This window comes from Adiantum capillus-veneris, chromosome 1, assembly GCF_014529385.1.
Source record: "Adiantum capillus-veneris isolate H3 chromosome 1, ASM1452938v2, whole genome shotgun sequence".
In the NCBI taxonomy this organism is placed as follows: domain Eukaryota; kingdom Viridiplantae; phylum Streptophyta; class Polypodiopsida; order Polypodiales; family Pteridaceae; genus Adiantum; species Adiantum capillus-veneris.
The window spans coordinates 149,513,678-149,526,726 of NC_140931.1; the positions used below are offsets into that span (position 1 = coordinate 149,513,678).

At 43.6% G+C, this 13,049-nt stretch overlaps 1 protein-coding gene across 1 annotated transcript in view; it reads right to left on the minus strand.

The window, feature by feature from the left end:
• Window positions 1-1,168: 1,168 nt before the first annotated feature.
• Window positions 1,169-13,049, minus strand: part of LOC147465787 (ATP-dependent protease La (LON) domain protein) — a 40,849-nt gene continuing 28,968 nt past the window's right edge. Inside the window, exons 5-8 of the mRNA XM_086521848.1 lie at window positions 11,856-11,930; window positions 11,636-11,770; window positions 1,983-2,124; window positions 1,169-1,861 (exon numbers count right to left, since the gene is read on the minus strand). Of these exons, the coding sequence (XP_086377974.1) occupies window positions 1,704-1,861; window positions 1,983-2,124; window positions 11,636-11,770; window positions 11,856-11,930 (510 nt within the window). The 3' untranslated portion in view covers window positions 1,169-1,703. The remainder of the gene's footprint in view (window positions 1,862-1,982; window positions 2,125-11,635; window positions 11,771-11,855; window positions 11,931-13,049) is intronic.

The window sequence follows — 13,049 nt, forward strand, 5'->3', positions numbered from 1 at the left end:
TGTACAGACAAAAGAACTCTTTCAATTGTACAACTAGTCTTTTTAGCTTCAGCATGACATGGATAACAATTGGTGTGGTCTTTTCACACCATAAAAGAAAGGAGATGAATCATTGAACCAAAACATCAATAATTGAAAATAAAGAGAGATTCATTGTCAAAATGGCTCAACTTTGTTAGATATTGTAAAGAATTAAGGGGGTGCTCCCATCTAGATTTCATAGTGGGCGTCTCAACAAACATTTCAAGAGTTTCGAGGTTCAAGGTTTCACCCCTGCCGAAACACATTTCATGGTGACCATGATTATATCTATAACACTCTTTGGTCAACAAATAAGTCATATTGTATGCAGAGGCTATGACATCAGATCATAGTCCACCAATATCACAATCAGATGCAACTCGAAACGGATTGCAACAATTTTCCCACAAGCAATTTTCTCCGGCACATCTAACATTGAGGCAAGCTTTCATAAGATTTGCACGACATCTCCAAAACTTTGCATAATAAGTGTGAAGGAAAATTGAAGCTGAAAGTAGGTCACAAGCCATGATCATATCCTAATTGCATCATACTCTCTTGCAAATTGTTGAGCATTAACTGATTTCTTGAGTCAAGCGGTCCGGATATGTACAATAACAGGGTAAAGCTTAACATGGGAATCATAGAACAAGAAAAGGATGTCATATTAAGGCTTTTAATGAAGGGACCCATCAACTAACCAAAATAAGGCGCACAAATTTCTCCATTCTCATCAAAGGCATATTTTAGCATGCCAAAAAGTAAACTTTTGATAGAATTGGCATAGATGATGTGCAAAAACACATGGGGTAAAGATATAAGGTACTGCTTCTATATTGCAACAGTTGAAGATGGTCTGGAGACGAGAGAAGCAATGATCAGACTCATTTCAAGACTTCTGCAGACTACTTTGAGATTTATTAGGTGAACAACTGATGGGGTATGTATCCATGGTTTGCAACGAATTTACTTCGGTGTGATTTACATTTAAATATTTGCAGTGGTTCATAATGAAATTTCTACGATTTCTGCTCTATGAAACAATCAAATCCCTTGTATTTCACAAGAATCAGATATGGCCTTTTGAAGCTTCACATTGTTCACACACATCCCAAACCTTCGAACCATTTCTTACCCACATCCCAGAAACATGAATCGTAATTATTATATTCCACTCAAGTGCAACATTCTGGTCATTTTTACGCTCCTTGACCCCAATGAAAATGATAGCACAAGAAAAGCAAAGAAAGGTTGCCTTCCTCTTGCTGCTGACAGAAAGTTCAAGGGGCATCAGAACTTTTCTGTTAGTCAACTTCTTTTTGTACATCAGCAAAAGCACAGAATTCTATCCCTTAAATATACAATAATGAACTGTATGGATAATTTACAGCTTTGATGCTAATGAAAATGCAGACACCATATTACTCCGGGAATGGTGCATTATCTTGGTGGTGGAAAAGAAAAATGGTTGCGAGCATGACGTCACTTTCTGATAGACAAAGGTGCTTCAAGCCTTGATTATCCATGTATTCCATGAAGGATAAATGCAATGCCTGCTCTATTGAAGTGTACGCGCATTTCTTTCTACTGGTTGCTGTACCTCCTTCTACACAAGGTATGGCCAGACCTTGTATTCAAACTTCTGGCTTGTGGACCTTTTACCTTGAATAGCAGCTAAAAGCCTAGAATTGCAAAGATTGCAATGCAACTTTAGCTGCAAGGGATGATCTGTTTTGTTCGGCATGTTTGGTAACCTTCTCTAAGCGCTGCATTGTGTTAGTAGCTTCCATCGACCAAATACGCTCCTGTAAAAGCGTATGCAGCTCCGTTGCACCAGCACCTAATCAATAATATCACAAAAAAAAGCAAAATTATGCCTTGACAGCTTCTGCTTTCAACTTTGACAGCATCTCTTCCTTTGCAATGGGCAAGTCTTTAGAAAAAAAAAAAAAACCACGTACTTGTTACTGGTTGTAATGGAGCAAAGGAAAAACTTTCTGCTTTAGAAGGAATAAAGTCTCGTGCACTTTCATGAACTGTCCCTTTCTCTGCCCATTGCAACGCATTCTCAAGAGGTGTTTGAAGCAACTCATCTTTTGAAGTCTTGCACAATCATCACCGATAACTATAAGTCTCTCTCTCTCTCTCTCTCTCTCTCTCTCTCTCTCTCTCTCTCTCTCTCTCTCTCTCTCTCTCTCTCGTCGGGTAGATATTTAAGGTCTCTTGGGATAATTTCCTACGACGTTAAAATTCTCTTCTTCTTCTTCGTCTTCTCTCCCCATTGTCCCCTACTCTCTTTGGTATGTATATAGATGAGGTTTCTGATTATATTGACAGAGAGGGTGACAAAGGTGCCCAGCTGGCAGGGACATGGATTCCATTGTTGTTATATGCTGATGATATTGTGTTGATCTCTCACTCACCAGGGGGTATGCAGTGACATTTGGATGCATTAAATAGCTTTGCGGAGGATAGTGGTGTTTAACACCACACTGCAGTGGATTAAGAGATCAGCACCTACATTCAATTATGGTTAGGAGACTATGGATAACACAGATGCATACACTTATCTTGGGGTGGTCTTCACTGGGCCAAGGTTTTCTTTGAAGAGAGCAGCACAGACTAGACTGACTAGAGCGTATGCGGCAAACGATTGGAGAGGATGTGTTCGCAGGTTCAGTTCCATGAACCCGAACGAAGCTCTGGTTCTTTGATACCTTGATAGCTTCAACTATGCTCTATAGGTTTCAGGTTTGGGGACCCTAGGCCCCCCTATGGAGATAGAGGCGTTTACTAGATCAGTCTCCTTTATGCACAGCTTATGGGATACTACCAGAGACAGATATGCCAGATTGGCCCTTGAGTCCTCTAGACAATTAGCTTTGTGGGGGGACACATTGTGTTGGTATGGCTTCAGCATGGACAGCTTGCCTCCCCTCCACACTCCCATGATGCACCATCGCTGTCTCTTACATGGGTGGAGATTACTAGACTCATTCGCCAGGACCTAACCTAGTTGGACACTAGGAGGACATGGATAGAGCCGACAAAGGAGTTGGGACCGAGGATGTCTTTTTATAGAGAGCATCTTCTCCAACTCACAAGGGATGGGTTTGTGATTTGACCCAGCTATATGGATACACATCTATCTCATGGGTTACGGTGTGCCATTGGTAAGGTATGGACATCTTCACACCAGCTTGAGATTGAGACAGGTAGATTCAGAGGGATACCAACAACTAACAGGATATGCCGCCTATGCCATACAGAGCCAGAGATGGAGATGCATTATATATGTCAGTGAACAATGTATTACAAGATACAAGATACAAGATACAAGATACAGGATCGCTTCCACTGTCTATTCAAAGAAGGCTTCAGACCCTCTTTCAGAGTCATGAGCTATGGGGACTAGAGATGTCTTGGACTGTATCTACTTGAGTTACACAGACATAGAGATAGTTTATTGCGGAGATCTGGAGAGAGACAATCCTAGAGACGGATTACTACTTTCTTCACACTAGACACTGGACAGATAGAGGAGCAGCCACCACTACAAAGCTCAGCTCATACTCACACCCGCGGTACTCTCATTGACCGACCATTGGAGCTAAGGAGATTGAGACGCCCACGATTGAGGAGAGGAGTTTCGCAGCATTGACGGAGACTACAACAGAGGATTCGAGCCATACTATCTCGACATCCAGAGTATAGATGAGGATGGATTCATCACCCTCGTGTATTGGGCACCCACTGTATCAGTGATCACACATACCCCACACAATTCCAACTATTAGCACTTCTAGATTCATTTTAGTATCTCCTATTTTGTACCTAGACATAGTGTCAGATTCAACAGTTTGTAACGGATTGGTCTCATAGGTCATTTTGGCCTTTTGAAGATGTTAATATATCATTATATTTCTTCGCTCTCTCTCTCTCTCTCTCTCTCTCTCTCTCTCTCTCTCAGTTGATCATCATAGCAAAGCTGGTACTACTGATGGATGGAGATGTATGGAGAAGCCCTTGGTGTCTATGATTTCTCGGCCAAGGCCTCAGTACTCAGTACCACATGACATTGTTAGGGTGGAGCTCGTTGCTCCTCCATTGGTAGTGGAGGCACTCACTCGATCAATTTCATTTATGCATAGCACTTGGGCTCTCCCTTGAGACAGATATGCTTGATTAGCACTAGAGTCTTCGCGACAGAGATAGATCATGTTGGTATGCAGAGATGGCATCTTGGTTTCACTTACATGGCTTTAGTATGGATCGGCTACCCCCATTTCAGTACTCTCTGGATGCACCCTCCATCTCCCTCGCTAGAGCAGAGATTACCAGGCTCATCAGACAGGACTTGATTTAGTTGCATACGAAGAGGACATGGATACGACCTACACATGAGCTAGGTACGAAGATGACTTTCTATAGAGAGCATCTTCTCCAACTCACGGAGGATGGTTTTGTGATCAGACTAGGATACATGGATACTCATCTATCCCACGGGATACGATGTGCTATTGGTCAGGTCCTCACATCCTCACATCAGCTAGAGATCGAGACAGGTAGATTTAGAGGAGTACCCGCTAAGTCCAGGATTTGTCAGGCGTGCCAGATAGAGCCAGAGACAGAGCTACATTACATATGTCACTGCCCAGTATACTATGAGATACGAGGCCGCTTTCACTGTCTATTCAGAGAGGGTTTTGTGCCACTTTCTAGAGTCATGAGATACTAGGATCAGAGATGCCTTGGATTATACTTACTGGAGATTCGCAAACACAGAGAGGACCTCTTGAAGAAGGAGACAATGAGAGAGATCCAGCGACAACGGAAGATTACAGATTTCTTTCAGTCCAGATAGAGGAGTTCGAGCAGCCCCCACAGCATAACAACACCAGAGGCACCAGAGGCATACTGCTTGATCGGGCGATAGTGTTGGGGTGGTCCCATCGCCCACTGATGAGGGGGCCCTCTCGACATCGACACAGATTGCGACAAAGAATCCATACAATACTGGTGTGATATAGGAGCCGTCCCGACAGAGTGCCTACCTTGGAGGACATTGAATCTCTATAGCCTTTTGGATACTGATGTATATGTATATGATGCCTCGACTATCAGAGAGATCCATTGTATCAGCTCACCCTTTGTATTCCCTTTGTATCAGCTTTCACCCACCCTACCCACTATTTTCTTTTCAGTTCTTTGTACTTTTTGTACCCAGACCTGGTATTAGATTCACCACATGTGACCTTTTGGTCTCATAGGTCATTTTGGCCTTTTGAATACGTTAATATTACATTTTCAATTTCTTTTTCATTCATTCTCTCTCTCTCTCTCTCTCTCTCTCTCTCTCTCTCTCACACACACACACACACACACACACATAACAGGTCTTCAGTTCAACTCCTCGTCGGCTAGATCTTTAAGGTCTCTTGGGACAGTTTCCTATTTCATCCGGGTAGCCTTGGCACCAGACCCGCCCATGTACCACATCTTACATCCCCCCATTAGTACAGGATGGAGCTAGATAGCTTGATGCATTCTCATGATTGTACTACCTTGAGCATATAGACATGCATATACCCCTAGAGATAGAGCTCCATCCCTCCTCAGATACTCCACTACCTACATTCAATTCAGTTTTGTATCAGTTTTGTTTCATTTGTCTTTCCGATAGACGGATGACATACACACCATGTACATTCGATTTGTCTCATAGGCCGATTTCGGCCTGACATAGACGTTAAAAATCTTTCTTTCTTTCTTTCTTTCTTTCTCTCTCTCTCTCTCACACACACACACACACACACACACACATAACAGGTCTTCAGTTCAACTCCTCGTCAGCTAGATCTTTAAGGTCTCTTGGGATAGTTTCCTACGACGTTAAAACTCTCTTCTTCTTCTTCTTCCTCTCTCTCTCTCTCTCTCAAATAAAAATCTCTATGGCACAGTCATCCAGATATATATAAAATATATGCCAACCACCAGTGGTCTGATTTTAAAATCCATAGAAAATACAAGCAAATATCAAGACTATTTCTTGGTTCTCAATCTGTTGGATCTCCTAACGGATACATTTTTAGCTAATCCAAGCTAATCCAAGATGGAAAATTCTCCTCATGCTATGCCATAAGCACAAGAAGAAGAAGCAAGAGGAGAGGAGGAGGAGGAATCTCATTTGTATCTGTACTACATGTAGGTACAACATCCCCAGGAGCCACATCAGGCTCCAGAGAAGCAAGTGGTATGGCTGCTGAAGGAGAAGGTTCTAGAGGTGGATCTTGTGGAATAGGATCCTTTGCGTCTGTAAACCTGTAACACCTAAGGATCCTCGTACAACATCCCCAGGAGCCATATCAGGCTCCGGAGAAGCAAGTTGCTGAAGGAGAAGGTGCATTAAAGAGAGAATCAAATTTTTGGGTCAAGGGATACTAAAACCAGAGACCAATCCCAAATTGGGGATTTCAGAGAAATTCTGGCAATACCGTTCCAAGAGAACACCTCTGCTAAGCTTGAAAGAGCAGCTGGAGCAAGGAGTTTCAAAATCAGAATAAAGTGAAGTGCCCCATGGATCGCAATCCATGAGTACCGACATTTGACTCTGAAATTTGTACCACACCTTCCAGAGCATTGGTAATGCAAATCTGAAAGCACATTCGACTCGGAATTGATGTGAGTCAAAATCAAGCCTAGACAAAAGCTGCAGCTCTCTAGAAAAACACAAAACCACATTCGGATCTGCATCTGGTGCGAGTTTTCGCGGATCTGAGGCGAGTTTTGCAAGTACAGAAAGGTTGTCTACAGGCTGCAGTACGTTTCAGATTTGGAGCGATCATTTAGGTCCCATTGGCTGGTTGTTCATCGGTGATGGTTTGGATCTTCTATAAGTGCCATGTAGGAGCAATATACAACTGAGAAGGGAGCAAGATGATGAAGATACCAATCCTACTGACTTTTCCAGCTGGTCCTCAATAGGATGGTACCAACTACAGTACTTGGAGGATGACGATGTTGGCGGAGTTTGATTTGTATGAGCTCGAGTTCTTTGTGACGGAAAAGGTTGGAAGGTCTTCTTCAGTGGAAAAAGGCGCACCTGGGGAGCGTGGGGAGCATGTCAATGCTCGAGTGTGGTCCTTTATCATCTTAAATTGTATGAGCTCGAGTTCTTTGTGACGGAAAAGGTTGGAAGGTCTTCTTCAGTGGAAGAAGGCACACCTGGGGAGCGTGTCAATGCTCGAGTGTGGTCCTTTATCATCTTAAATTGTATCCTGCAGATCTTGGAACAGAAAAAGGCAATGACAAGTGCCAAGTAGATTTGGGATCATTTACTCCTACAAAGCATGTTTCTTTGCTAGTATAGTTGATCAACTTGGATGTAGCCCGTACTTCTTCCAAGACGGCCCATATTAACAAGATGCAAGCATTGCGATAGTAGGTACTTCAGATGGAAAAGAACATAGCTTCGGAGGACGGCCCATATCAACAAGATGCAAGCAATACAAGAGATCGTCACGAATGAGTGACTCGGACAATGCATACTGACTAATCATGCGAACAAAAAATACTTCCTGAATGGGTTCTTTGGACCTCTACTCGAGAGCCAAGATCAGTCCTGCATGACTTATCGTATCTGCAATGAGGTTAGCTTTACTAGAAACACAATCATCCAAACCACCAGATTGCTCACAAGACTAGAACCATCTAGCTTGATGGTCACCCAAGGTGTACTCGGTACAGACTAGAGCAACTTGAAGGCTTGATGATCCTTATGAACAAACACAATTTTATCATGCAAAAAATGTGTGTCGTGCTTCGGAGAAGGAATGACAAAAAGAGATTCCTTTTCATACAATGATTGATTCTTTTCTAAATTGTGGGACTGTGTACTGAGAGAGACTAAAAGACTACTTGTTCTATCCTCTTTCAAAACATGAGAGTGAGAGATTGAAGGCAAAGATGGAATGTTCTTGTCACAGCGAAGAAACACGAGAGGCACTCCTTCAATTGTGAGAGAGAGAGAGAGTGTTTTCTTTCCAATCAGTTTGTGGATTATAACCTTTAAACCACTCGATGTCAAAAATCAAATCACATCCTTTGAGAGGAAAAACCACAAACTTACGACGAAAATCGACATTTTGAACTAACATTGTCACATCAAGACATTCATGCATGAAAGAAGAGTACATGCCAAGAGCAAAACCAGAGATCACAATGGGATCTATTGGCAGAGCTTCTAAACGTGCGCTCTTTACGAGAGTCTCACTAACCACATCATGCATACTACCCAAATCAAACAAGATCACGATGCGTTGACTATTCACATGACCATAACACTGCTTGAGAGACTCATCTGCATGATCATGAGAAACTTGGGACACATTAGTGTTCTCACTGAGTGCATTAACAGATGATGTGGATTCTGTGGGTTCATTTGTGGGTCTCGCTTAATGTGACCTTTAGTGTGACATTCAAAGCATCTTCCATCTCTTGCATATTCGGCTCGTTCTTCAAGAGTTAACCTACCTCCTAAAATTCCTTGAGCAAATTTTTGATCTGGCGGCAACTTAGGGGTGTCCTGAGTTTTAGCCTTTTCTTTATTATCATTGTGAGAGTTCTATACTCTAGGTGTAGACGAAGATTGAGAAGAAGAATTACCGTTATGCTTACCATTGGTCTTACCATTCTTACCATTCGGTTGGTCTTGATGGATACTTGACTTGTTCTCCTTCGGCTTACCTTTGTTGTGCTTCATTTCTTGCGCTAGCGTGATTCTAACGTTGTCATTGTAGTCCGTAGAGTTGAAGACTTGTACATTGAACTTGATATAGTCGTCTAACCCGAAAAGGAAAGCCTCTTTGCGTTCGTCATCCAACTTGCGCAATTGAACGTATATCTGCAAAATACAATTAGAAAAAGACATAACACAAGTGCCATCTTGCTTAAGACCACACCAATCTTCTTTTAACACATCTAGGTATTGCCGTGGCATGAAACGAGCTTTGGGCTTGTCTTGGAAGTCGCCCCAACTGAGAGAGAGGGGTACGTCATCCGCGGCATTCTCAAGGTGCTAAGCCAACTGTGACTCCTGCCAAGCTTGATACCAATTAATGGCATCACCCGCTAGATACATGGCAGCAGTCAAAACTTTATTGTTGCTTGTTTTTTTGTTAGTAGCAAGTAAGCATTAAATTGATGCAACCAAGAATGAATCGCGGAAGCATCCATCTTACCATCACACTTACTGAACGTCAACTTCTCAGTGACTGGATTGAGGGAGTCGTCGCCTCTACTTGTGCTACGTGATGACTCGTCGGCCTTGTTGAGTGGCTCGCTCTTCATGGAGAGTACCTGTAGGACCAACTCCTGCATGCGTTGGTCCCTCTGCGCCTCTCATTCTAACTCTATTGCCGCTCGCTTTTCTTTGGCCACTATGCGTTGAGCCTTGCGTGCTTGCTCACGCTCGAGCTCCATAGCTACCCTTCTTTCTTCGGCAGCTATGCATTGAGCTTCACGTGCTTGCTCAAGCTCGAGCTCCATGGCTGCCCTTCGTTCTTCACGATCTCTATCCATGGCGGCACATTGAGCCTCTTGTTGTAGCATCATCTCCATCATCGATTTGACCAAAGTCTCCATAGGGTTTGTTGCAATCTGTGGCGTAGATGGGGATGGGGGACGATCAGGAAACAATCCTCCTGGTGTAGGGACTTCTGTTTCTCCAGTTCCACTCTCATCACCTTCACGCAAAGTATCCATTCCTCTTCGGGTGATGACCATGCACTGAGTTCTTGGATACTTGGAGTTCTTGGGTTCTTGAGGTTCTTGAGTTCTTGAGGTACTTGAGGTTCTTGGCTTTGCAATTTGCGTTTAAAAAGGCTTTTCTCTTGCCCAAGCTCAACTCTTCCTGCGAGTGCACCCCTTGACAGCCTTGTGCTCACACCAAGGTTGCTTTTTCCCACCTCACGTCGATTGGCCTGCCGCTAAGTGCAAGGTCCGCTCTCACTGAGTGGAAAAGAGGAACAAGGGGAGACTGGACAAGCCCTTCTTTTCTAGGTTACCTGCCACTCTTCAAAAACACAGATTAGAGATCAACACGTCCAAGTGGTCTGAGGTTACGTGCGATCACAACAAGCAAAAAGAAATCTTTGGTTCTTTGTGTTTCTTTTCCTTGAGTGATGATACCAAACACTGCCAAAGAGCTCCGATACCAATGTAATGTGCAGTGGAAGAGAATGATGGTGTAAGCTCAGGATGAGTGATTAGTGAGTACTCAAGGTTCCTTTTACTTAGAGGAAAGGAGAGCTTTCCTTACTTAGAGAGAGAATGTGTAATGACCAACACAAAGAGAGAGTGGAAAGTTGTGAGTGAATAGTACTGAGAGTGCTAGACAGAGAGAGAGAAGAGACGGCACCATATGCCCCCCTCTCTATTGCTAGAGAGATATTTGCTTTAGATTGCACAAGTCTGGTACAATGGTTCTAAATGTTGTGGTACTTGACGACGATGATAACGACGACGACGACGAGGTCGAGGCTAAGGGCCGAAACTGCTGAAATATGAAAATGCTAGGGATGCTGATGAGATCAGAGTCATGCAGCGAAGCTAATGGGCTGATCTGACGCTGATGATGTCGATGAAGGCTGAAAACTGAAAAATGCTGGCTGAAAACTGAAAACACTGATTCTGTCGCGATGAGGAAGCTGACCGCGAGGAGACGAGGCTGATTTGATAAGGTACTGCGGCAATACGCTGATGGTGAACAAAAACGGTGCTGGCTGAGAACGCTGACGTCCAAAAACGCTGGTGGTCCTACTGAGAAAATGCTAGAAGAAGCTGGTCATGCAGGTACTGCTGGGGTTCTTGCTCCTTTGAGCCTTCTGTCTTCAACTAGCGTCCAAAGGATTTCTTTTATAGGTCCTTTATCCATTTGCCCTACCTACATTCCAACAAGGGTAAATGAAAAGTCGCTTATTAATAAAATGCCTGCTGCGAGGTGGTTCACGCACAGTTTGGGAAAATCAGTTCCAGCGATGAAAATGCTTATGCTAGGTACTGGGTACTGATGCTAGTGATCGCGGGTTGTGCAATCAGAGGGTATGCGGCTACTTCAAGTGTCTAGACATGCACGTCCTCCATACAGGCTCACAAAGGTGCCAGAATACTTCCTAGGCTACCTAAACCCTAGAAGCAGGTACAACTTGTCCACATGCACATAGGGTTAGATGTGCACGTGACAGTTCTTTTTGGCCTTAAGGAGGACAATTTGAGATCACCATTGCCAAGGGCTGCCCACCAAGAGGGGAAGCCTGTGCGCACTTGTATGGGGTTCCCGTGAGAGAGGCGGTTTCTGTGTCATGTTGAATCAGGTCTCTTGTTGAATGAGGTTGCTGCTGTTTTGTGCCACCCAACTGCATCTTCCGCTGCCCTCTAATGGTCCTCACTAAGGTGAAGGCTTTTTTTTTTTTTTGGGGGGGGGGGGGGGGGGGTGGGGGGGTTTTCAATCTCAAATTTGCCAAGTAGACCACATTAAGCTTGTGAATTTGTTTCTAGAACAGTAAATAAACTTTATCTACCAATCTGCAAGTTAGGAGGAGTTGTGTGAAATTACCCTAAGCTTGATTTGGAGTCTTTGTACATCAGCTAAGATCATTTTCAGGCCTTTCACCGCATTATCTACGTCTTCTGTGTCCAGAGAGGCTGCATCATGAAATGGCACCAGGCTGCCTCTCAAAAAGGGCTCCAACTGCCATAACCTCAACATGCTTCTAAGCATTACTAAAAACCAGCAAGTAAGAAAATCGGAAGTAAAGGTATGCTTACACCATTACCTGGGTGAGCTTGACTAAATTAATTCGTCCAACTCCTCTTATGGTTACAAGTGCCCCAACCTCCATGCGCCTCACCTACAAAGAATGTACATGCATGATTAAGCAACTAGCACCCACGCACTCATATTGCTGTAAACAAAACAAATGTGTGACTTACGAGATTATCTCCTGGAAAACTCTTCACATTAGAACCAGTGAAAATGTGAAAGCTTTACGTGTTTTCTAACTGAAGCTACAGATCTGACACGAAGTTATAAAAGATGAAAAGAATATTGTTTTGAGTCACTCTGTCTCAAAATCATCAGCCTGTTCCAAACTTTTGAAAACAAACTATGCACTCAAGACCTCCACACCAAGACAGGAAAACAGTCAGCAGACTTGCAACAAGGGTCGCCTGCACAAAGCAGCCAAGGCTTTGAGAAAATGGAAAAGGGATATGCGACCAGAGCTGCCGCAGATCCACCAAAAAACAGCAACCAACAGGGTCTAAGCTGCACAATGAGTCTGCTTCTCATGCAAAGTCACATCAAATGCAAAATGCTATATATATACCTTCATAAGTTCAAAATGCTGATGAAGAGGGAAGAGAACCTCCAACTGGCTATGAAAAAAGCAGCCACACGTGAAAAGATCCAGGCCGCTAAGAAATATCCTGGAATCTGCCACATCATGGCAAGAAGAAGAGGAAATTGATTGATCAAGCCTCCTTGCTTGACCTTTGATAGTGCTTAGTAGAAGTGTGGAGAGAGGGAGACAATGAACCAAAGAGAGTAAGTGACAGTGGGACATGGAACCCAAAATCACAACAATAATTTGAATACAGTAATGAGAGAGCTAGCACTAAGTAGGCAGCTTTGTACGTGCTTCCGCTAACTTCGGGGAAGGATGGTCAATTGACACATGCCTCTATACAAGCACTGAAGGGACGCTATAAAGACACCAACACCCCGTGAAATGACCTTTCTCCAAAATCCATGCAAGATCCTCATCGTCGAGGACATTTAGGAAAAAGCTCAGAGGCGGAGTTGTTAGGAGCTTCCAATTCCTGTCCGGTGGTGGCTCCAGTATCTCTCGGAGCAGATTAGGGAGTGAGGGTTGTTTTGTGGCTTTGCCCGGCCATACCTAAGGCTCATCTGTGCATTCCACGGGTTGCCCACCCGGTAGGCTAGCATGAGGCATGAGTGAGGGTTGTTT